The sequence below is a fragment of the Ostrea edulis genome, chromosome 7, assembly GCF_947568905.1.
Source record: "Ostrea edulis chromosome 7, xbOstEdul1.1, whole genome shotgun sequence".
Classification (NCBI taxonomy): Eukaryota; Metazoa; Mollusca; class Bivalvia; order Ostreida; family Ostreidae; genus Ostrea; species Ostrea edulis.
This window is the reverse complement of record NC_079170.1, coordinates 38,303,660-38,330,551: the sequence shown is the minus strand read 5'-3', so window position 1 is coordinate 38,330,551 and position 26,892 is coordinate 38,303,660. Positions and strand designations below refer to the sequence as shown.

The 26,892-nt window shown below is 36.7% G+C and overlaps 1 protein-coding gene across 1 annotated transcript; it reads left to right on the top strand.

Annotated features, from left to right (window-relative positions):
* Nucleotides 1-7,509: 7,509 nt before the first annotated feature.
* Nucleotides 7,510-11,389, top strand: LOC125647365 (zinc finger MYM-type protein 1-like). The gene has a single exon (XM_048874046.2). The coding sequence runs from the start codon at nucleotides 8,889-8,891 to the stop codon at nucleotides 11,361-11,363; it is 2,475 nt and encodes an 824-aa protein (XP_048730003.1). The 5' UTR covers nucleotides 7,510-8,888; the 3' UTR covers nucleotides 11,364-11,389.
* Nucleotides 11,390-26,892: the final 15,503 nt, after the last annotated feature.

Sequence of the window (26,892 nt, the reverse complement as noted above, 5' to 3'; positions counted from 1 at the left end):
TCCCCTTGAGAAGCACCCTTTAATCAGCAAATATTCCGTGTTTTGCTTCAAACTCATATATGGATAAATCCACACATAATCAAGCCGGTACAAGAGTCACTGAATGTCTGTGGAATGATACCTAGATTTTTGGAAGGACCTTTGACATCAGATTTCCGACACAATCTTTTCTGTTCATATAAAGGTAAATCAGTTTGTGGGAGAAACGGCGTATGTAATAAGCCAAACTTGACTTCAACATGTGTTTGTGCGAGAAATCAGAACATTGATAAAATCCTGTACCACACAGGTAAGATGTTATGACGCTGATGCTGATGACAACGACGATGATGATGATGATGACGAAGGAAAGGAAAGTAGTGAAGACTGCCTTCCTTGGGGTTCTCCAGGCAATTCTGCTGTCTTTCCAAAGAGACCCCCAAAAAACTTTTGTCCCAAGTGATGCACGTGCACAAGCACTAGTAAATGATTTAAACAATATTTATTCAATAATTTGATGGGATTGGGCAGCAGGTTTGGTCTATATGAACCCTCTCCTCAATGATGAAACATGTTATGTACAAAATTGTATAACATATGTAATCAATTTGGGGTCTATAATCTATACATGTATGTATATAAAAACAGATTAACAACTATATGTACATGTATAACACTTACACATAATACAATGCAGTGTACTAATGTAGTATTGGTACCGGTTATATACATTCTTAATATAGTATGCATTCAATATATTTGAAGATTACTTAAATCTTTTGGTAAGTGTATTAGATTTATGCACAAGTTCAAAAGGTTTCTTATTGGTGTCAAAATTGTTATAAGGATTTCCAAATAATAAAAGATATGTGGATATGCGTGTAGCAGTGTCAGACACCATTACTTTAATATTATGAAGAAGTTCATATCTATAATTATTATAATCATGAAATTCAAAAAGTAACGCTTTGCATCCTCAAAAGGTGCATCACAATTATTACATTTGGAGGAATCTGACGAGTGCTAGCAATTAAACGCCTTAAGTGTAGAACATACACCGACTTAACCTCTTATGTAAACCTTTACAAATTACGCAAATATCGACATTTGGGGGATGTCGTCGCCGATGATGTTGTTGTAATGGTGATGGTGGTAGTGGTTTTTGTCATATTTTGTTTGAATATGTAATCAAAATATTTGGTGATTTTCCTTGAGAAAAAGTGTTTTCAATGAAGAGATTTTTTGTTCAAGACAAAAATCAATTTATCCAAACAGGCAGGCGGATAATATTGTTAAAAACACTTCATTCCGTGTATATTCAATCAGATAAACCACGTATTGAAAAATTATTGAAAAAATCTGCTATATTAGAAGTTTAAAATTTGTTAATTCAAACTTGAAAGATGTTAATTATAGATAAGGTTAAATTGACACATTCAAATCCTGTTATGTAACATATCAATGAAATTCCTAGCAAAATTGTAAATTCATCAAGTAATTTTATTTCGTTAATTCATTTTGACATTTCAATAACAGTCCATTGACCTTCAATTAGTTTCGATATTGATAATAGGATTTTTTACGACCGGATGAAATTTATGACTTGATAAAATATATGATTTGAAAAATCGGCTGTAGGGAAGGGTGGTACATTGAAATAAGATTTCTCACTCCATTACGCCAGATTAAAGGCACGTGGCATCCGCCCACGATGCCGAATAGTGACCTCAAGCTGCAATAATGTAGCCCTCTCCGAATTTTTTATTCTGACGATTTCGGGAGAGGGCTACAGTTCCACAGGATCTCTGTGATGACACAGATATTTTTATAAATAGCCTATAATAAGCTCCGTGTATTTGTATCTAATATATACACTAAAAAGATGTGCCAATTCTGCGCTTCGGGTGGTTGTATATTGTTTAATGTCCCGCTCGAAAATTTTTCACTGACACGGAGACGTCAGCATTGCCGATGAAGGGCTGCTAAAAGTAGGCCTATGATCGGCGCTTGCGGCCTTTTAAAAGCATGGAGGCATCCATTTGCTATGATACGGGGCCTCTCTTTTTTTCCGGTCTCATCCGAAGAACCGTCCCATTGTATCGCCTCTTACGACAAGTAAAGGGTACTGAGGACCTATTCTAACCCAGATCCCCACGTGCCTTTGAGCTTGGTCATGTCTAATATAGATGTTTTTCATTAATTACCATGTACAAAATGCAAAATTATTCGTTTGCTCCGTCATGCTTGTTATCGCGAGATCTCGTAAGTGGATTTACATTGACGACCAGCGCGAAAACGTAGTTATTCATCACGGACTTGAGTCAATCCGACAAGAAAGAAAATTTCACCCTAATGTTCTTTTTTTATATTTGATATCAAATCTAAACTTTTCCTTTTACCGACGAAATCGCCTTCTCCTGCTTACTTGTACATTGATGTAAAATGCTACCTTATATGGGCATATGCAAATAATTGACAACCGGAATCAGCTTCAGTAGATCAAATATGGGGCACAGTATGAATCGAGAAATTGGAATATATATTGACTAAGAAACACTTAATATCGTTTTTGTTGCGGGGTAGAATCACTCCCGCATCTGCACCATTACGGAGATCCTAAGGAGTTGTAGTCCACCACCACCACCACTCCACCCCCCCCCCACCCCCCAAAAAAGAACAGTAAGAGAGTGATACATTATTGCAGCTAGGTGATCCCCCGTACTGAGTCTGTAGATGCATGATTTGATTGGAATGGCATGATATTAGCGCTTTAGAATGCAAGATTTGACGTTATAAATAATAAATCTCTTGTTTCCACATGCACAACGGCCGATCAAAGTGGCACCGGCGGGTCGGAGAACGCTTCTTAGAGGCCTGAGTTGTACAGCGTCATTCTAATAGCAGAGATAGTGTAACTGTCTGGGTAAGCAAACCTACACATGGGAGAACTGGAAGGAAACCATACAAACATATGGTATAGACATGAAATTCTCCACTAACATGTCTTACCCTTTATCCACATTTTGGCTCGAACCTCCGCGTAACCATAATATAAAGAAAAGGATCTAACTCTGACCTAGATTTTAAAAAAAGGACTATACACTCGCAAAAATGCCTAAAAATAAAATAAGGTAATCATTTCAAAATACGTAATCTACAGGTCGCCGTGTGTAAAGTAATAAAATGTCTTCACTTCATGCCTGCCAAATTTTAAGACGCTGAAAAGCAAGTATATTAATAAAGACATAAATACATTAACTCGGGAGTATATAATTGAAAACTCTTCTTTATGTCTAAATTGGTAATTTTGGAAAAACTGATAAAAACGTACTGCGAAAGGAGATGTGCAACGTTACAGTTTTGACGTGCCCTTTCACTTTTGAAAGTTAAAGACGCAGTTGTTGAAGACTGACTTTGAACGATATTATGAGTTAAAAGAAGACTGAAGTGGAGGAACATTAAGAACAGGGCGGCAGTCGTCAGGTGTAGGCAAATCATTCATAGACAGGACAGAGGACGCAGATGAATCTCCTAAAAGAACTGACATCGCAGAGAATGTGGAAGTGCAGGAAGGTAAGGGACGGTTTTCATTTGGAATTGTAAATACTGACAAACATGAGTTCACTGAACGCTTCTATTGACTTGATAAATTTCTGTTATATATTTTCAAGGACCCCTCGCTTCGATGCCCAGATATAAAAATAGTCTGGCGTGCTTGGAAACCGGCATCACTCATGGCTGTTGTGGCACGCAGTTTGGTGTACATATAGGTATTAATGCACTTTGACGACTTATAAATATCAAATTTTAAGACGCTGAAAAGCAAGTATATTAATAAAGACATAAATACATTAACTCGGGAGTATATAATTGAAAACTCTTCTTTATGTCTAAATTGGTAATTTTGGAAAAACTGATAAAAACGTACTGCGAAAGGAGATGTGCAACGTTACAGTTTTGACGTGTCCTTTCACTTTTGAAAGTTAAAGACGCAGTTGTTGAAGACTGACTTTGAACGTTCCTGTGAATAACCTTTTGCTAAAGATCAAAGTCATCTTCTAGCAGAAGGTACAATGATACAATTCCGCTTTACCTATATCAAAGTTGCCATATTCAGTCATTGTTTACATAAGGGTGACCAGGGGTCAATGTAGCAGACGACATTTTAGACATATTATAAGTAAAACATTGTTTTACAGAAATGTTTTTATTATTGAAAAAAGTCCACTGCTTGGTATACAAATAAAATCATAAATACATTTTTAGATTACCATCTTCCAAGGAAGACGTTATCATATAGTTGAAGTATTTTACAGTCTTTGGACAATGCACTTCCTCTCCTTTGTGATTGGTAGAAAAGTTATGATGTGAAAATTCTAATTTATTTCCATGGTTGAAATTCTGTTCAATGTTAGGGGGATAATTTCCTGATGATCTAATTTACGTTCGACTTAACAATTTTACAGAATTTTCAATCTTTATTGAGAGAGAGAGAGAGAGAGAGAGAGAGAGAGAGAGAGAGAGAGAGAGAGAAAGAGAGAGAGAGAGAGAGAGAAGAAAACTCGCAAAATAATAAAACTGACGATTTATTAAAGACGTTTCTATAATTCAACAAAAAACAGAAATGGTCTTTTTTGCATGAAAACCTTAAAATTCTTCTTGATAGAATTTTGACAATTTTCAGCTATTTAGTTGTCTTTGTTTCTTGCTGAGTATAAAATTAAATACGGTGACCATCTGCTTTGAACTTTTTGTTTTAGATTGAAAAAAAAACCCACCAACCCAGTGCTTTATATTTTTAGTACAAATATCATATCTACTTCAAGGTCATACTAGAAAAAGTATACAGTTGTTTCTAGTAGGTGTTTCTTTTTAAGTCACCTGAGTCACTCGGGTGACCTATTGCTATTGGTCTACCTCCGGCGTCGTCCATCGTCCGTTGACAACTTCTTCCTAGAAACTACTGGGCAAATATTGACCAAATTTGGTATATAGCATCAGTAGGTGAAGGAGACCGGAAATTGTAAATTTCATGAACCCCCACTCTAAGGGGCCTTAATTTGGAGTAAAAACTGTAAAATTTAAGTATTTCTTATAAAAATCTTCCTCTTTACTCCTGGTCATCCAGCAAACGTTAGTATATACATGTAGTAATGATGAGCAAGGAGCCTTCTACCAAAATTGTAAATTTCATGATTCCTGGAGTAGGCATTTTGACCCCAGGGTAGTGCCATACTTACTTTATCGTGTTTATATAGCTGCAATAATGTAGCCCTATCCAATTTTTTTTATTCTGACGTTTTCGAGACAGGGCTACAATTCCATAGGATCTCCATAATGGTGCAAAATAATTTTATGAATAACCGATAATAAACTCTGTGTATTAGTCCCAAATGTTGTTTACACCAAAAGGAGTACCAACTTTGTGCTCGGGCATGTCTAATAAAGGTGTTTTTCATTAAATATAATGTACAGCATGCAAAATTCTTCGTCTGCTCCGCCATGCTTGTTATCGCGAGATCTCGTAGGTGGATCTAATGAAAAGCCTAAACATTGACAATTGTAGTTACTCGAGCCACTTCGACAAAGAAAGGAAAATCATATTGTTGCAGAAAGAATTTACACTCTGCTGTTCGGTTTTTAACTTGATAGTAAATTCAAACCTTTTCAATACCGACGAAATAGCTTTCGCCTCCACACTTGTCCATTGATGTAAATACTACCTTATATGGCATATGCAAATGACTTGACAACCGGAAGTTAAAACTTCAGTACCTCAAACATGGCGCACAAATATGAATCGAGAAATTGGAATTTATCGAAATTATTGAAAACGGTAGAATAGAGCCTCACAAATCTAAAGTTGCAGGTTGTAAATTTATATATTGACTAAGAAACATAGAATATCATTTTATTTACGTAAAGAAAGTCAGGAAATGTTTAGAATGAGCGCAAATGTTGCGGGAGTGAATCACTCCAGCATTTGCACCATTACGGAGATCCTAAGGAGTTGTAGCCCTCTCCCAAAAAAAAAAAAAAAAAAAAAAAATCAGAGAGGGCTACATTATTGCAGCTAGTGTTTATACAAAACACTTAAATAACATCTTCTTTAGTGCTACTAACACTAAATTAAAACTAAACAAATATTCAGAAAGAGCAGGTATTCCTTTACTAAAATTGTAAATTTGATGATCCCAGGGGTAGGGGTTTTGGTACCAGGGTAGGACCAAAATGGTCAATTATTAAATGTGTGAAGAATAGAAATTTTTAATTTCTTCTTGATAACTATCATTCCAATTCTTTTCAAATTTGTTATGAAGCAGGTTTGGAAGAAGGGGGACATCAATTGTAAATTTCAGGATTCCTGCACCCCTCGGGCCTTAGGGACGGGGCAAAAACTGTCCAAATTTGACCATTTTTAAAAATCTTCTTCTCTACAACCGCACATTTGTAAGAAAAAATAAATGCATAGTGGTGTAGAGCAGGAAGGCTTCTGCCAAAATTGTAAATTTCATGATCCCCGGTTAGGGGTTTTGACCCCAGGGTGGGGCCAAACTTGGTATTTGGTGTTTATGTGTAAAACACTCAAATGACATCTTCTTTAGTGTTATTGATACTAAATTGAAACTAAATAGATATTTAGAAAGAACTGGTAGTTCTTTGCCAAAATTGAAAATTTGATGACCCCAGGGATAGGGGTTCTGACCGCAGGATGGGGCCAAACTTAGTATATAGTATTTATGTGTAAGTTTGCTGATACTGAATAAAATCTAAATGCATACTTAGGTATAGCAGAAAAGGATGTACAAAAAAATGTTGAATTTCACAACCCAGGGTATTAACACTAGAATGGGTCCAAATTAGTCATATCCTTTAATGTTTTAAGGTTAATACACCTAATATATTATGTAAAACCTTTCATCAGTGTATACACTTTTGAGGACATTGAAGCTTTGCATGTAAGAACACATCTCGTTTTATACTGTTGCTGAACATTAGAATTTAGCTTAGATATCCAGAACAAGAAGTTTTTCTACATTCCATAGCCCTTGGGAATAGTGATACTTTTTCACTAGTACTCAAGTGACCGATAAGGCCTTTGGGTCTCTTGTTAAAACTTAATTTTATATAAGATTAAATCTTATAAAAGTTTGATTATGTGGTCATCTGATAAAAATATAAGTACTTTAATTGATTGATTGATTGTATATTGTTTAAGGTCCCTCTTGAGAATATTTCACTCATATGGAGACCGGTGAAGGACTGTCCAATTTAGGCCACAGACACTTGTATCGCTTGGGGCCTAATTACCCTTATATATATATATATATATATATATATATATATATATATATATATATAGTAATTAGGCCCCAAGCGATATAAGTGCCTGTGATTTAGGCCTATGCTCGGCGCTTACGGCCTTTGAGCAGGGAGGGATCTCTATCGTTCCACATTTGCTGTGACACGGGACCTCGGTTTATGTGGTCTCATCCGAAGGACCGCCCCATTTAGTCGCCTCTTCAGGGCCGTAACTGCCGATGAGGCAGACGAGGCAACTGCCTCGTCTGATTTTTTGGCAAAAAAGAAAATAAAAGTCAGAGAAAAAGAGGAAATGAAGAGGGAAAATTGAGTAGGAATAGTTAAACTTATAATGACAGGTGTTTACTTCAACTTGATGTGACACTGTCTACATCAATATTGACATCGATCTTTTTGTCGGATTTTTTTCGTCAGTAAACCGGCATTAGTTCTTGAATTATTTATTTCCCGCGAAATCGTGACAGTTCACAGTCCTGAGACCGTGGCTAAATTCAACGGTAAGTGTCAAAACTATAATCATAATTTATTTTCGAGGGGTTCGTCATATCGGACTCTTTCAGTACATAGTGATGCATTAAACTACGCTCTGATAAAATTGACCAGTTACCTGCCAAAGGTCGGTGGCATGTAAAGTAAAATTGGAGTGGTACCCTCCGGGTAATCTGGCTTCCTCTACCGACTAAATGGTATGGCTGAAATACTGCTGAAAGTGACTTAAATCCCATTCAACCAGTCAAACAATCAAATACACCAACGAACGAAGTTCAGAGGTATTCAGTCACGTTGACTGCGCTGTCCGTCTTTCTGTGCTAATTCGCAATCCCCCATTGAATCATGAAAGTTCTGCTGTTATTAATTAAGCTATCGCTTTATGAAAAAAAATCATTGTTTGTATGTCTAATGGTTAGGTCGTATTCGGAAAAAAAAATTGTCGAATGTCCAGATGAAATTTACGGGTAAATGCCACATTATATACTCTTGAAAATCGGTCTGATATTAGTAGCAAATCCTCGGGACCCGATATGATAATAGTGAAATGACCAATATTGTTTTTTATTCTGGTATTGATACACAAAAAAAAGTTAATAATCTGTCGACGACGCCAATTGTTTTCTGGTCTGTTTGTCGTTATTTCATGTGTATTGAACATTTGTATAAAAAAGGAACGGATGTTGTGTTGATTGACATCTAGTAATGACTTCTGCTCAAACCGGTGCTTATTGTTGATGGGATCATTGCGACTTAAATATGAAGAACAACAATAAAAACGTTGTTCCATTGCGATTTTACCATGTATTTTATTGGGTCAGGGACTTTGTCTCATGTACATTTACCCCTTATCCTTCATGTTTTATGCTTCTGTAGTGTTTAATATTTATTTATTTACTGCAATATCGGTATTTTTTTTGGTTTTACCTATGGTTTTATCCTGGGAGAATTTCAGAAATTTCTCACTACATGTATATATAGTATTGATTTATGATTTAATTGTTTGAAAGAGCACTTTGCGAACTGATGATATTGACACTCTAACCGTTATCACGAATTGCACATATTTTGATGCAGGTTATCTGACGCCGGTAGCCATGTCGTTTAAACAGTCAAAACTGGGGGCGTATTTCAGTAAACGCACACCCGAGGAAGATCCACAGGAGCCCCATGATCCATCTAGTTCAACTGATGTTCCGTCACAAGAACCAACTTCCGATATAGATATGCAGGAGCCCTCGAGATCTAGCTCAGAGAATGTTCCATCAACCACGAAAAGTCCGTCACCATCAGATAATCCACAAATGAATTTCACTCATCATGAGGATCCAATAAAATTCATCGATAGAAATCTCACAGAATACGAACGGCAACAATTATTGGAACATAAATGGGTACCAGACAGTAAATTTAGATATCCAGTCAACGAACAAGGCAGGCGGTACAACAATAGCTGGGAAGAAAAAAGACCATGGTTACGGTATTCACTTTCAAACGAAAGTGCATTTTGTGCCTACTGTATTGCATTTCCAGTAACAGTATCAGAAACAAATCCTGAATTTGTAAAGATTGGATTCAGGGATTGGAAAAACGCCATGGGAGATAAACGAGGCGCATTAGACAAACATTCAAAATCAGAAAGACATAAATTATCCCAAGAAAAATGTGAGATGTTTTTGATGACAATTAAAGGTGAGAAGGAACAAGTTACAGAAAGTATTAGTAAAGCACACCAGGAAAAGATCAAGAGAAACAGAGCATGCTTGATATCCATAATAGACGTTATAATAAGACTTGGACATAGAAACATTGCTTTTCGGGGCAACTGGATAAAGGAGGACGGTAAAGAAGACGGCAATTTTCAATATTTTATTGACTGGAAAGCCAAGTTCGATGATGTTCTGAGTTTGCATTTATCGACAGCACAATACAAATATTTGTCGCCAAAAGTTCAAAATGAATTTATTAATTTATGTGAACTGGAAATTCGTGAAGCAATAAGAGATCGTTGTACAGAGTCCGAATTTTTCAGTGTTATGGCTGACGAGACAACAGATGTTTCAGAGAAAGCACAGCTGTCTATTTGCGTAAGATATGTTAATATGGAGGAGGACGGTTACAAAGTCAACGAAGATTTCCTTGGATTTTTAGAAGTTGACCAAACTGACGCACAGACTATTAGTGACGTAATTTTGCATAATCTTGGACAGAATTGGAGTTTCGACCTGACAAAGCTGAGAGGACAAGGCTATGACGGTTGTGCTACAATGTCCGGTGCAATATCAGGAGTCCAGAAAAGAATTCAGGAAGCACACCCGGAAGCAAAGTATTTTGTTCACTGTAATTCACATCGTCTTAATCTGGTAATAGTCAATACATGTAATAAAGTGGTGGAAGCAAGAAATGCGCTTACAATACTTGGTAAAATAACATGGTTTATTTGTGGTGTCAGTAAAAGGAAGGCCATCTTGATGAAAGAGGTACAAGAAGCAAACAAAGACCTAGACTTCGACCTACTGTATGAAAATGAAGACGCCCTTTTTGAAGCTGCAATGAGACAAACCATGATGCCTAAACTGTCTGAAACGAGGTGGACGTCAAGGGTCGACACTCTTTCTTGGCTTTTGGCTCATTATAAGTCCCTTCTGAATGTTCTTGAAACTGTACAGTCAAAATCTAAAGGTCAGGCAGCAGCCGATGCTTCATCATATCATGCTGTATTACTGAAATTTGATTTTATCGTTGTTGTAGTTATGCTACAGTACACGCTTGGCTACATTAGACCATTGTCAATACTTCTCCAGTCTGAGAGTTGTGACCTGGTGAAGGCTCATCAAGAGGCGCGTGATCTTTTGTTGATTTTTCAAGGAATAAGGTCTGATTCAGATAGAAAGTTTCATGATCTGTATGAGAGAAGCGAATCGATCGGTGATGAAAATAATGTTGTGCCAACAAAGCCACGAATCGCACAACGGCAAAGACACAGAGCAAATGCACCAGTTGAGAGTATAGAAGATCATTATCGTGTTAACTACTTTCTTCCTTTTATTGACCACATCATTTCACATTTGAATTCCCGATTTCCAGAAGAACTGAAAGCCATTTTCTATGGCAATTACCTAGTTCCAGCCCTTTTGAATAAGATCAATCCGGAAATAGTAAATGCAATGAAAACAGAGTACATGAATGACTTACCACATCCAAATGATCTACAACAAGAAATTGACAGATGGGCAGCAACATGTGTCCGCGCAAACTTGCAGTCTGTAAAGACACTTACAGACTCGATTAAGTATGCCGATGTGGAATTGTATCCAAATATTCATGTAATATTAAAACTACTTCTGACATTACCGGTCGGTTCTTGTGCGTGCGAGAGATCGTTCTCAGCTTTGCGGCGTTTAAAAACATGGTGCAGGGCAACGATGACTGAGAATCGACTGTGTGGTTTAGCCATGTTGCATGTTCACCGTAATGACAATGCAGGGAAAGTGAGTCCAGAAGCTGTGTTAAAAAGATGGGATCTCAGTGGAACTAGAAAGATCGAACTTGCATTCACAGACACTGACTAATTAATAAAAATTATCAAACAAATCAAGATGTGTTAATATTTTTAGTGAAGCTTTGACAAGAGACATTTGTTCTGCTTGCTATCAAATGGCTAATCCTTAATTTAATATAAATGTTATATTATAGGATATATGTTTAAAATGAAGACAAGCACCTTTGTCTTTGACACCATATTACGATTCTTTACATAGTACAAATGAAACACAAACATGATAAATTGGGATTTAAAAAGTGTCATTTTCAGTCGTAAAGTCAATCGGCGGCCCCCAATCCCCTGCCTCCCCTGATTTAGAACCCTACTTACGGCCCTGCTCTTACAAGCAAGGGGTACTGAGAACCTATTCTAACCCGGATCCGCACGAGACTAAATAGTAAAGCATATCATACATTTAAATCAGTTTACTGTTTGTTCCCGAAGACGACGAGCTTTGTTAAAAATCTATACTGTTGATTTCATCTACTGATAGACTCCTGTAATAAGCGGAAGCAATGGCTAGATGTGTATTGCCTTTATAAAAGTAGTACCGGTGTTGTATAGTAGCCTTTCCTCAATAGTAGATTTTCTCCCCGAAAAAATGGCTATATAGTAGCCTTTCCCCTAGGAGGAAACACTACTATATAGTAGATCTTCCCCATAGCAGGGTTACCCCTCACGTTTTTGGTTTTGATTTTAGAAAACAGACTATGGAAAGTCAGTCGGGCTTTGTACAACAAATGTTGATATTGCATATATCTGAGTATCGAAAAGTGTATGTTGCCGATAGTTTGAATGTAGATACATGTAAATGTATTTTCATGGAGACAAATTGTATAAATATGCTTTACGGCATTACTGAGAAAGTATAAAACATACGAACTTATATTTTTTAAAATAGCATTCTCATTGAAAACATGCTCAAGGGTAGGATATCTGTATTTTGGAGTACAATTTAGAGAGTACATTTACAATATCAATTTGATTTATTGGTATTTCTGATATCATATTCATGTTTGAACACATCTGATGAAAAGTGTATAGAATTATTAGAATTTTTTATCATGAATGGACAAATTTTACGGGCCTCTACGAGGCGGTCGGTATGGATACGCAAGTTGTAAGAAGGTGTGCGATTCAACTGCGCTATTTCAACACATCGTTTGTGAATTAGAAGTGTTTCTTAGCGAAGAATATGTTCATATATTAAGAAAAACTTATAAGTAAGAACAAGAAGAAAAAAATAAAACGTTTCCCGATAGCCATGGTAAAGGCATTATGTAAAAAGAAAGATTGTATGTACATGTACCATAATTTTACGTACCTTTTATATTCTCATGAGGATTCATTTTCAATGTTTTGAAATAATGAATGTACAATGCATTATTATTGTCTAAAGCATGTTTACTTCGAATTTTTAGATAAAACAAATCTTTTGACACTTTGGTCATTTTGTTTTTTCGTTTGTATATGTTAATCATAAGGGCACCTGCAAAACCACGAAACGAAATCGAAACGAACCTAGGCCTACGTAGGAACGAAACGAAACCAACCTAAGTCAGGAGTGGATCCAGGTAATACTTCCAGAAGGTGCAAATATTTTAGGTATAGACCCAATTTTTCCAGGGGGTCCAACATTTTTTGGGTGCAAATATATAGTAAACAATTGAAATTTCAAAATTCTAGGTGGGGGGGGGGGGGGGGGTACTGCGCAAAAGAATATAATACAAGATGGACGAAATATTACCCCGAATCTTCGTTTTCATTTTTTAAAACAATCTAGGATCTTTAAGGATAGCAGATACATGTAATATAAACATGTATGAACATGTACATGTAATAAATTGAGGTGGTACAATGAATAATAGTGAAGCTTTCAGCTCAGGTGAGCTAAAAAGTTTTAGGAGTGCTTATTAAAAATCAGAATTTTTCCAGAATACTCAGCGTATGGGAATAGAGTATGATGCCATTGTCCATCTGTCAGATTCTAAATAAATTCATCTTTGGAGAAATTTTGTAAACAAGTATGTAACTGACAGTACAGCTGGGAGTTGCACCGCCTGGAATAGTTACGATTATATATCGATAACATGTTCACATCTGTTAATCCACCAATGACCCGAGAGCAGTTGGAGGGCGGAGGGTCCTCTAAAAATAAAACCTCTAATTCAATTGAAAAATTAAAATTTCTCCGAATGAGGTGTTAAAAATCATGTCTAGCGGGAAAGCGAGTTGATTCCTTAGTAGCGGCAATTTGGAATCAGGGGTAGACAATCAACAGAGTAGTAAAATTTAAGTTTTACTCCACTATCTATATGAAAAGCTTATGTGTTAAACAATTTTGATTGCTCGTACGATAAATACTAATATTTGTTTAAACTAACAAATTCTGAGTTGCCTAAATAGGTGCTGTTTTACAAGCACGAAATATTCTGATTTTACATTCTAAATATATGATTGTTTTACATAACATTCGACTGAATGAAATGTTTGTTGAATAATAAAGATTTCCAAAAATCCCAAATCAAGGGAATTCGGAAATTAACTCTCCATTTAGGATAAAAAAGAAATGAATAGCCAGAAAAGGATTAATTTCAGAATGGAAAAAATATGTATGGGAATGGTCCGCCGTAAACGTAACCGGAATGAAAAGAGGGGGGGGGTCTACTATATTGCAGGCTTTCCTAGGAGGTAATCTGGCTATAAAAGGGGAGAAATCCTACTATAAAGCCACATTTTCGTGGGGAAAAATCTACTATATATTCATTTTTCCCGGGGGGACTACTACATGTATATAGCAATTTTTCCGGGGGGGGGGGGGTGTTGGCTAGGGGGAAAGGCTACTATATGACACCGGCACACCTATAACCTACTTTTAATAAAAGTTCATAAGCACAGCCGTGACCTCTGTTGACCCCGTATAGGCCAATATTGATACATACGTATTGCTCGTAATAGTGTTTTTTCCAGAGAAAACAGTTGCAAATGTAAATATAAATGCATATCAATCCAGAAACAACATATGTGCTCATAACAATCAACATATCAAAGTTTTAATCATGGTAAATCAATGTAACATAGTGTTTACTATAGTAATTCAATGTATTAGGGACCGCCGCGGTGGCCGAGAGGTTAGAGCGTTCGCCCTGCATGCGGAAGGCAGGGTTCGAATCCCGGCCGCGACAGACCGAAGTCGTTAAAATAGGTAGTTACAGTTCCATCGCCAAACGCTCGGCATCAGATGTGAATGTCACGGGTCCTCGGAAATGACTTTAAATATGGATGTCCTGTGTCACAGTAGGTGCGACATGCTAAAAACCCCTCACTGCTCAATGGCCGTAAGCGCCGAGCATAGGCCTAAATTTGAAGCCCATCACCGGTCTTGGTGACGTCTTTATATGAGTGAAAAATTCTCGAGCGAGACGTTAAGCAAGATACAATCAATCAATCAATGTATTAGAGTCTTTACCATAGTTGATTATTAATTAATGTAAGTTTTTTTTTTACCAACAGTAATTAATTTCTACGAAGTAACGGAGTAAAGGACGAGGTGTTCCGATTGATAAATTCACTGGAAATATAGCATTTGGGTAGGGTTTATATCTTCGAATAAACAGTTTGCTACTTTGGTTTCATGTTCTTGGTCTGTTGAGTCTCTGTGGAATTTCTCAATCATAAATTTAAAAAACCAACAGTAAAATTCGATTTGGTACATTTGTACGCTCTCTAATGTGCTCGTTTACAATGGGTACACTGGTATCTGTTGTCGATGAACAGTCGTACTGTGTTTTAAGGTGTAGACCTCCCGTGTGACCGATGTAATTATTCCCACATCCGCCACAGGGAACTAACTCACGTCATTGATATTTGCACTGAAAATCACAATACCATCGACACCTGTTGTATACTTGTCAAAGTCCCATTTCTCTTAATGGAAAACATTGATATATAATACGTTATGTAAACCTATCCTTCCTTTACCGTCATCATTTTCAATTCGTTTGTTATGTAATGGATTTATGAGGTACATGTGTGTTTACCTCTCTTGTAGAATAGGTACAAAAGCAGGAACTCGAAGAATGGATCTAAACAATATTCACATGAATAGCATAGTTTTCCCCTGTTAACAATATTTTTCAGAACATTTCTTACATTTCGTACGTACATGTAATTAACACTCTCCTTATTAACCTACTCATAGATTGATTGATTAAGGGGTTTATAATTTCGTACATTGTATGTGCTGATCTGTATTGTATATATGTATGTATTTTATATGTTCTCAACACTGATGCAAATAAGTTTATGAGAATCAAGTGATTGTCATTGTTATAATTAACCCTCCTTATAATCAACCCCACTCATGATTAACCCTACTTATAATCAACCCCACTCATAATTAACCCTACTTATAATCAACCCCACTCATGATTAACCCTACTTATAATCAACCCCACTCATGATTAACCCTACTTATAATCAACCCCACTCATGATTAACCCTACTTATAATCAACCCCACTCATGATTAACCCTACTTATAATCAACCCCACTCATGATTAACCCTACTTATAATCAACCCCACTCATGATTAACCCAATTGATAATCTAATGAACCGGCCCCAGTCATAATTCTAGAAGAAGAAAGTAATTTAAAAGATTGTTTTATTGAAAATATCACATTTAATCATAAAGGGTTATTGAACTTCCTTTGGTAAATATACTATATGCCGAGTTGGGTTTGAGAAATTTGGAAACTTGTGAATGAATTTTTCAAATCCAAACGAGTGTCAATATCTACCAATGTAAGTTCAATAACTACTTTATGGTCTAGCTAAACTATATCTCCACTGTTTTACGTTGATAATTTATTCATTTGCTCGTTAAGTTAGAAAATGAAACTGATGGGAATGTGTGCAATGTCAGTTGCATGCGTTTTCAACGTTCATCAGATACATGTTAAGATATATCAGCTCTTCTGTGATGGAGGTACTTCCAGTATTCTATTGAACGCATGGATGTGTACAAAATATATGCATTTATTTTTGACTGCTTATGTAGATTAAGCATTATATTAAATATGAAATGATTATATATTTTTTTCATTTTGACAAAAAAAGGTAGCTATTATTGATTTTTGTTTGAGCTATTTTATAATCAAGTACTCATAAGCATACTACATATATGTATATGTGTGTGTTCCTGGAGTTCGGGTGTTTGCATGACAGCCGATAATCCTCCTTTAGGCAATGTTTGAACGCAACGACAAGCTGTTGTACCCATTGAATGTGTACATAAACATTTGGTCGCGGAAGCAGAGTGGTAGAACGTTCGCTGGCTACTTGTATTCGGCAAACTCGCTTTCTTTGATTCGAATAGCTTGTTTTGCGTATTATCAGTTTTTAAATAGAAGTAGGCTACTGACAAACAGCCTGATGTTACAGGGGTTTCAACAGTCTCGTTTAAAGTCAGCATTTTGCAAATTCTATGGTCGTTATGAAATAATGATCTTGTTTTCAAATACATCCTGCTATTGGATCATGCATGCTTAGTATATTTTGCCTGACGTGTTAAATACTGATTTTGACTACGTATTCCTCCGTTGAATCTGATTATAGGGCTCACGGCGGGTGTGACCGTTCGGCAGGGGATGCTCACTTCTTCTAGGCACCTGGCCTCACCTCTGGTATATCCAGAGATCCGTGTTTGTTAAACTCTTAAATCTTAATTTTGTATTCCGAGTAGGAGTTATGAGATTGTTCACTGTTCTTTATCTTCACTCTTTTTAAATCGTATGCATCGGAATCTATATTTTACCTGAAGTTACACGTGGTGGGATAATAATGTTGGTAAGTAAATGATACGATTTACTGGTCCTTATCTGTAAATTATCTCCCGAAACTGCCACCAGATCGCACCGAACTTGGTCAGCTGACTAATGACGTTAACTCGGAACGTTTTGGTGCAGGTCCCATAATTTCATGAAAATTTGGCCTTCAATATTGGCTCGAGTATTGCGAACTAAAATTCTCTAGAATTTAGAAAGATTTTATTACTGAAGAATCATTAGCTATGTAATAAGTATTTGCATCAATGTAGTAGGGAACATTTCGTGAAAGTTACTTCCCTTTGGATACCATGTTGGAAGTTGACTTGTACAATTCTTTATTACGTTACTAATTCCAAATGTTTATATTGACCACTAAGGAATATAGATTATTAATTTCAAGAAGCGGTTAAATCAGTTAGAACTTCCACGTATCCACAGTTTTCATGAACCAATCATGGTTTTATGGCAAATATCCCCATTACTTGTCGTAAGAGGCGACTAAATGGGGCGGTCCTTCGGATGAGACCGCAAAAAATCGAAGTCCCGTGTTGCAGCAGGTTTGGCACGATAAAGACCCCTCCCTGCTCAATGACCAGAAGCGTCGAGCATAGGCCTAAATTTTGCAGCCCTTCACCTGGCAGTGGTGACGTCTCCATATGAGTGAAATATTCTTGAGAGGGACGTAAAACAATATTCAATCAATCTTGTTCATACAGTTTGAATGGTTGCTCAAAAAAAAAAGAAGAAAAAAAAAACCACAAAAAACTTCTGGCCTTCCAACGTGTCGGCAAAAGGAGATAACGTATGCTAAAATGACGTCATAAAAACTATCCATCTCGTACACATACATATATGACATGTTTAAATTCCACTTGTAATTACCACAGAATGTAGATTCCATTTAACAACGATACTGAATTTGATGTGTACTTTTTAATGGACATTAAAAATATACATTGTCAATTTCTTCTTTCTTGTTTTAGATCTTGTCTATTTCTATTTTTTAAAGGGATATAATGATGCCAATCTGATTGAAAATTTTCTTGATTGAACAATTAACAAAATTTTCAATCAGATTAACATGAATAGATCCCCATAGAATGGTAGGAATTTATGGCGGGTTATTGATGGACGCTCAGTAAACATTATTTTTTTATCAATGCTCAGTACCCGTTGTTGTTGATGCACGCTCGGTATCCGTTTTGCTGATGCACGCTCAGTATCCGTTGTTATTGATGCACGTGGAGTATCCGTTGTTGTTGATGCACGTGCAGTATCCGTTGTTGTTGATACATGCTCAGTATCCGTTGTTATTGATGAAATTCCTCAATTGTATCTACAGGTATGTCTGAACAGATAAATACTACATGCATTAAATGTTACCAAAATAAAGTATCAATGAGTATAAATCTTTACTTTTTCTAATCAAACTATAAATTATATTTGATAAAGATAATTTCACAACACTCGGTATTTAGAAGTGACAACCACGCGTCTGTCGGATATGACGTTGAAAGTGGAGTTCCCGTGTCGCGGCAGACATTGACACGTTAAAGAACTCTCACCGCTACGGCCCTGAGTGCTCAGCATGTGTCTAAATGTATGGTACTTCATTTACAGCTGTTCACGTCTCAATGAGAGTAAAACGAGATGTAAAACAAGCAACCAACCAACAGCAATATTACATTTGTGATCAAATCAAAATATTTAAACTTTTATAAAAATGGCATATGCAACATTTGACTGACATGCAAACAGAAGCAGGCGACTGATTACTAGTATCTGATTAATGGTACGGTGTTCTGACATTCTTAGTAAACTAATTAACTTAAGAGAAGGATAATAAAAGTATCATGAAATAGACACGATGATGATAAATGACTAAGAACATATACGCCAATCACGTTCAGCCGGAGACATACGTCTCACATATAGAGAGTCTATATCGCACAGGATGACTGCCCCAGCGCGTAGCGAGTTTCAAACAAACAGAACTAAATATTCGACAAGTCTTAACCTTGCAGACATGCATTTTTTAAAACAGTATGTCGCCACTTGTCGTATGCAATGCTTTTATAGCAATATGGGACATTTTTACAGCATTTACCAAAAAATTGTACGAAAGCCGGATAGGCTCATATTTGAAAAGAGTAAAACAAAAAATTAACTCCTTATAACGAGTTAGTATCTCGTAATAACGATTTAATATCTCGTTATAACGAGTTGATTATCTCGTTATAACGAGTTAGTATCTCGTTATAACGAGTTAATTATTTCGTTGTAAAGATTTAATTATCTCGTTATAACGAGTTAGTATCTCGTTATAAAGAGTAAGTATCTCGTTATACATGTAACAAGTTAATTATCTCATTATAACGAGTTAGTATCTCGTTATAACGAGTTAAGTATTTCGTTATAAGTTAGTATCTCGTAATAACGAGTTAATTATTTCTTTATAACGAATTAGTATCTCGTTATAACGAGATAATTGACTCGTTATTACGATATATAACTCGTTATAACGCGGTAATTAACTCGTTATAACGAGATGTTAAATCGTTATAACGACATAACTAACTCGTTATAACGGGATAATTAACTTTTTTTTTTACATTTCAAAATTGAGCCTATCCGGTTTTCGAAGAATTGGTAGAGGGCGGGGTTAATCTATATTTACCTTCTCTAACGTATGCATAGTGAGCAGTTGCGACTTATAATACGCATCTCTAAATCTATATTTAGCATAGTTAACCTATACATAGTAAACACCAGTGAATTAATTAAATTCATATTTAGCATCTCTAACCTATACATAGTGAGCAATGGTGAGTGAATTAGATTTATATTTAGCATCTCTAACCTATACATAATGGGCAACAGTGAATGGGTTTAATCTATAAATACATTTATTCTTTTATGATCCCTTGATCTTAAACGTCATTGTTATATTCATTCCCCGAGAGACTTACTTTGACTTAATTCCTTCTCTCCTCGTGGAGAATAGGGCCATGAACAAGTCCTCTCCATTTAATTCTATCCTGGGCTGATCTTGCTGCCTCTGTCCATGACCCAAAACCTAGTTCTTTCCTCTCTCTTTCTATTGTTCTTCTCCACGTTTCCTTCGGTCTTCCTCTCTTTCTTTTTCCTTCTGGTGTCCAACTAAGGGCTACATATGGGTGTGTTCTTTTATCCATCCGTAGCACATGTCCAATCCATTGCCATCTGCGTGTTTTTATCATAGTGCTGATCTTTGCTACTCCTGCTATCTCTCTAACTGCTACATTTGATATTTTCATTGGCCAGTAGATCTTTAAGATTTTCCTAAGACATTTGTGCTGGAAGGTATCTACAAGTTTTTCGTCCCCTTTTGTCATTTTCCAGGTCTCACTGCCATACAATAACACAGCTATTACATTTGAGCTGAAGAGCTTCATTTTTGTTTTTCTGTTGAGTTGGTTATTGCTCCAGATCTTGCGTAGCTTATGGAATGCTACTCTTGCATGGCCAATTCTTCTTCTTATATCTTCATTAGTACCTCCTGTCTTGCTTACTGTTGCTCCGAGGTAAATGAACTCATCCACATCGTTTATGTTGTTCCCATTGATGGTTATTGGTGTGATGTTTGCAGCATTTAGACGCATAACTTTGGTTTTTCCTGTATTGATTTTTAAACCTGTTCTAGCTGCATATCTGTTTAGAGAGTTCAGTTTTTGTTGTATTTGATCTTTGCTGCTGGATAATAAAGCGATGTCGTCTGCAAAATCTAGATCGTCTAATTTTGTTGTCATATTCCATCTTATGCCTGAGTTGTTATCTGCTGTTGTCTTTTTCATTATCCAGTCAACTACCAGGAGGAACAAGAAACCCGACATGTTGCATCCTTGTTTGACACCAGATTTAACATTAAACCATTCTGTTGTACCATTCCCATCAACAACTGCGCATTCACTGTCTTCATACATTAATTTAACCATACTGATTATTACGTCTGGTATTCCATAAGATTTCATGATCTTCCAAAGGGTTTCCCTGTGTACGCTGTCGAAGGCTTTTTCAAAATCGACGAAGCATAGATAGAGGTTGGAGTTCCATTCTATAGCTTGTTCTAGAATATTACGTAGGACAAATATCTGTTCCGTAGTGCCTCTTCCTGCCCTGAATCCAGCTTGTTCCATTCTCAAATGTCTGTCTACACCAAGTACAATTCTTTTTATTATTATTTTCCCCATTATTTTGGCAGTTGTTGCTATTAGTGTGATTCCTCTCCAATTTCCACAGTTTGTCAGGTCACCTTTCTTTGCTAACTTTATTATAAGTCCCCTTCTCCAATCTTTGGGAGCTTTTCCAGTTGTCCAGACAATGTTGTATAGTTTGTGTAGTTCCTTGACAGTTGTTTCTATGTCTGATTTCAATATTTCTACAGTGATGTTATCTACACCTGGAGCTTTGCCTAATTTCATTTCCTTCAATGCTCTCCTGATCTCATCTTCTGTTGGTGGACCTGTTTCTATGTCTAATTCGATGGACTCCCCTGCTAGTATTTCAGCAGGATCAATAGGGTCTGGTCTATTTAACACTTCGCTGAAGTGTTCCATCCATCTTTTTCTTATGTCTTCCTCTTTAGTCAAGAGATTTCCTTCCTTGTTTTTTACTGTCTCAACAGTTTTTGGACGTTCGTTGCACAATAATTTGGTTACATCATATACAGTTTTCATGTTTCCGATGTTTGCTGCCTCTTGTGCCTCATTCGCCATGTCGTCTACCCATTGTCGTTTGTCTTTTCTAAAACTTCTTTTCACCTCTTTGTCTTTGTCCCCATACTTTTCTTTTAGTCTAGCTCTTAATCTCTCTGATCAGTTATAGTGTTAGGTTGTAGATAGTTCCGTTTGGTGGAGGATCAGTTATAGTGTTAGGTTGTAGACAGTTCCGTTTGGTGGAGGATCAGTTATAGTGTTAGGTTGTGTTGCCTACAACTATGGATATGATCAAAGTTAGGGGCAATCCTAAGTCACTAAAGGTACCTAAGTGCTGCAAGTGTTGTGCCCCATTTTGACGATCTCCCTCTTCGACCAAAGACAGTGTTCGTGGATAATAATGCCAAACCATATCATGCTTGTGTTGTGCAAGATTGATTGAGTGGGTGTTTAGTTGCTTGAGTTGATTGAGTGGGTGTTTAGTTGCTTGAGTTGATTGAGTGGGTGTTTAGTTGCTTGAGTTGATTGAGTGGGTGTTTAGTTGCTTGAGTTGATTGGGTGGGTGTTTAGTTGCTTGAATTGATTGAGTGGGTGTTTAGTTGCTTGAGTGGGTGTTTAGTTGCTTGAGTTGATTGAGTGGATGTTTAGTTGCTTGAGTTGATTGGGTGGGTGTTTAGTTGCTTGAATTGATTGAGTGGGTGTTTAGTTGCTTGAGTTGATTGAGTGGGTGTTTAGTTGCTTGAGTTGATTGAGTGGGTGTTTAGTTGCGAAACTACCACGGACTGCTCATCCCGATTGGAACCGTATTGAGAGACTGAAATGGCAGTTGGAGTATAAGTACTATTACCAAATGTGAAATTAATCCCAAGTTCGTTTAAAATGCAGTTGTAATAAAGAGCCTTACAAAGAAAATGGTGTTGCTATATCAGCTAGAACCAAAACATATTCCTCATGTAACCTATCTAGTTCTTTTATCACTTCTGGTTTACTAAACACAGAAGGATAGATGTTGCGTACTTTTGTTTTGATGTGTCTAATGTGGGACTTTAATATTCCTTTTACACATTTTATCCATTCTGACAGGGTACCAAGTTCTTTTTTATATTTAGCCCATCACCTGGCATACTCTTCGGCATAATTCATAATAGATGAGGTTTTGTCAAGTTCTCTAAATCAAGGACCTTCTAAAATAAATGATTTCAGGTCCTCATTTTTCAATTTCAACTATATCAACATCCCAAGTAATGGCATGTCCAGCTGGAATATAGTTGAATGAAGACGAAGAACAAGAACACCTAGGTGGATTAAGCATAAGATGGTCTATATCTAGACACTGCAAAGTCGTAGAAGTATATTTGTTTGACATACAGGTGTAGACTTGAAATTATGTCCAGGTGTCTGTGTTTGCCCAACTCTTTATAAGAGTTATGAAATTGATCACTGCTCGTTATCTTCACCTTTCATTTAACGACTGAGCATGTCTGTCCCCGAGGTTACTTGTCGTTCGATTCATGTATATGTTCGTCCATGAAATAATACTGGCTGACACGTCGTCCACTATATAAAAGTGTCACTCTTGAGTCTAAATTGGGCACAGACTCTAACAGGATTGTTGGTGTCCTTTCAATTATCCTTCGAAACATCAAGCATTTGTCATATGTACAGTCGTCAAATAGTAAGCTTTGGTACAGCAATGAAAATTCGTATACCCAAACTAAAGATGTCATGTTCCATTAAGAGATAAGTTTGAGAATTCCTTTACAAATCTGGATCTGAAAATGTTCTGCATATAAAAAATGTACAACTGATGATATATTGATCACTAGAAATTCATTTACTAGTAATGTTACCGGACGTAGTTTCTGTACCAAAGCTTTAGAGAATTTGACCTGTAAATCTTCTAATGCTGTCTACGCTATTGCGTGAAACCCCTGTGGGTTGGCAAACACGAACCCTGGGCATAACAGATGTCGGATCAGGTGCATAGGAGGATTAAGCTTCCCCTGTCGACCGGTCACACCCGCCGTGAGCCCTATATCCTGATCAAGTAAATGGAGTAATCCGTAGTCAAAATCAGTGTGCCAAGAACGGACTTACAATCGGTATGAAACACGTTAAACAGCATATAGCATGATGGGACCCAAAATTATTTAAAGACTCATATATTTCTTTTCATTAATAATAATTCAATGCACATTGCGAACATTATGCTATTAAGAGGACTTTTATGCTCAAGTTCTCATTATATTTATTTTCATCAACACAGATGCGTGTCGTTTTTAACGAAATCTCACAAACCCATCAAGAATACAAAATGAAGAGGACGGCGAACACCGACCTTTACACGCACCAACAGTGGGATCACATGCCGAGGAGGAGTAAGCATTCCTTGCTGACTGGTCACACCCGTCGTGAGCTCTTTATCCTCGTTAGGTAAACGAAGTTATCCGTAGTCAAAATCAGTGTTTAAAGAACGACCTAACGTTTGGTATTAAAACGCCATACAACATTCGACCAAACGACAGGCAGTATCTGCAAATAAAATCATTATAAAGACCATAGAATTTGTAAAATGCTGACTTTAAACGAGACGATTAAACCCCATTAGCACCAACTTATTTGTCAGCCGCTTGCTACGGTTGAAAAATTGATTATGCCCAGAACATTCTATCGAGGTACGAATTAATTGAAAGACATGAGCACCATATGCAGGTGGTAATGGATTGATTGATTGTATCTTGTTTATCGACTCACTCGAGAATTTTTCACTCACATGGAGCCGTCACTAAGACCGGTGAAGGGCTTCAAATTTAAGCCTTTGATCGGCGCTTACGACCATTGAGCAGTGAGGGTTCTTTAGCGTGCCACACCTACTGTGACACGCGTCATCCGTTTTCAGTGTCATCTCCGAGGACCCATGACATTCACACTAAGTCTTGATATAAAGCGTTTGGCGATGAATCTGTCACTACCTGAATAGGCGTAGCTTGGGTTCGAATATTACCGAGGCAAGGGGTCTGGGGGGCGCAGCCCCCAGAAGCTATCGACATTTTAACAACGTAAAAGGTGTTTTTTTTTTTTTTTACCGAGGCAGCTGAGGCGACTCGGTTGCCTCAATGGAAGCTACACCACTGACCTGTTTTAACGACTTGGGTCTGTCGCGGCCGGGATTCGAACCCCGGCCTTCCGCATGCGGGGCGGACGCTCTAATCTCTAGACCACCGCGTCGATAATTGAATATTTCTCCATAAATATGGGAAGTTGACAGTAGCTTAACTCGATTTTAAATACACCACAATATAAAGTTCATTAAACCTTGGTTTAAACATACGTCAGGTTTGGATATTGTTATTTCAGCAGATTTATCATTTCTGTTAATGAGTGTGGACACATTCATCAGCTGATGTTATCGGCAGCTCAGAGACCAGAACATGCCTCTCCAAGCACAACGTGCACTTAGAATTGAACTCACTCGATGATTGATGACGTCAAACCCTTCAATAATTACTTTTTCCATTTTCAAATGCAGGATCGTTGGCACAGGGACGGTTATGATAGAAATCATCCCATCACTTATATGACCTCCTCTATGAAACAGATTGCCGATTTTGATAGAATAAACAGATACATGTATGTGCCAAGTAGTGGGTACATGTGTACAAATGGGAGGAACAGGTACATGTATCGTATCTAACCAATTCTATTTTTAAGAGCTCTGGTGCTTTTTATTCTCCTTTTTCGAGGAAAGATTTCCCTCGAATATTTGATTGTTCAGCATTTTGTCAATATTTAACTCGTACTTGTTTACGCCAAGATGCTCTTTTACCATAACAGTTCTGAGACTTCAGATGACACGAAAGATCGGAATCTGAAAACCTGAGACTGCGCATTGGTAAGGATGATTAGTGTGGTGTTAATTTAATTAAGTACATCAGATTCTTATCTCCTAATGGACAATGTGAAATTCAAATTAATGTCATCCCTCAGTGTCTAGAGAAACTTAATAAATGTATGCTTTTAATCAGGTTTAGCAACCCAATCTTTCTTATCCAAGTGGAATCCAATTAGCAAACGGTCTTTTATTACAGTACATATAATACATGATGTTAAACATGAAAGTGAATTGACCATAAGGATGTTTACAATCAAAAGGTTAAAAAAATCCTTGTTTTCAATAAGCTCCCCCTAATTCAAAACACTTCTATATAAACTTACTGAAAAAAGATGAGAAATTAAAATTGATTAATAACCAAACCGACGCTCTACTTTCGTTTTTTCTCTCCATCCTAAAGTACATCAAGAATTATTGTCTAAATGATTTGTGAACTTTTAATCAAGCTAACCCAGGTGGTACATACCGGTTATAAGTTATACTTATACACTGTATGAACGTTTAATGAAAACAGAAGAAAAAAAAGAAATCTACAAAGTTACCTTTGTACATTGAACTCACTTGTTTTACCTTGGGTAATTATGATGGAGAGAACGAACTGGTTGATTTTTCGCCTTGAGATTTAAGTTAGTTTAAACAATATTTATTCGTAAATAATTCGATAATGTTTACAAACAATGTCTTATACATGAAATAGATTGAGAAACAAGCCAAACGGCTTATATTAATCTCGCTCTAAATATCTTACAAGTAAGAGGTGAATGAAAATTCTAAGTAAAATAAGTCGTATACTAATTATTACAATACATGCAAAAATAAATAGGAATAAGAGAGAAAAGCTGGAATTGAGTATTGGGAGAAAAAATAACACACGTTTATATGTATAATAAGTGTCGATACAGATCAAATGCATATAAACTATAGATTTAAGTTATGTACAATGTATATGTAATCAACGAATATGTTTCATATCTAACATTAACAAAGGCTATCACACAGAGTATCATTTTCAGAGACTCGCCAATCACAAAACGACGCATTCTTGGCACACTGATTTTGACTACGGATAACTCCGTTTACCTGCTCAGGATATAGAGCTCACGGCGGGTGTGACCGATCGACATGGGATGCTTACTCCTCC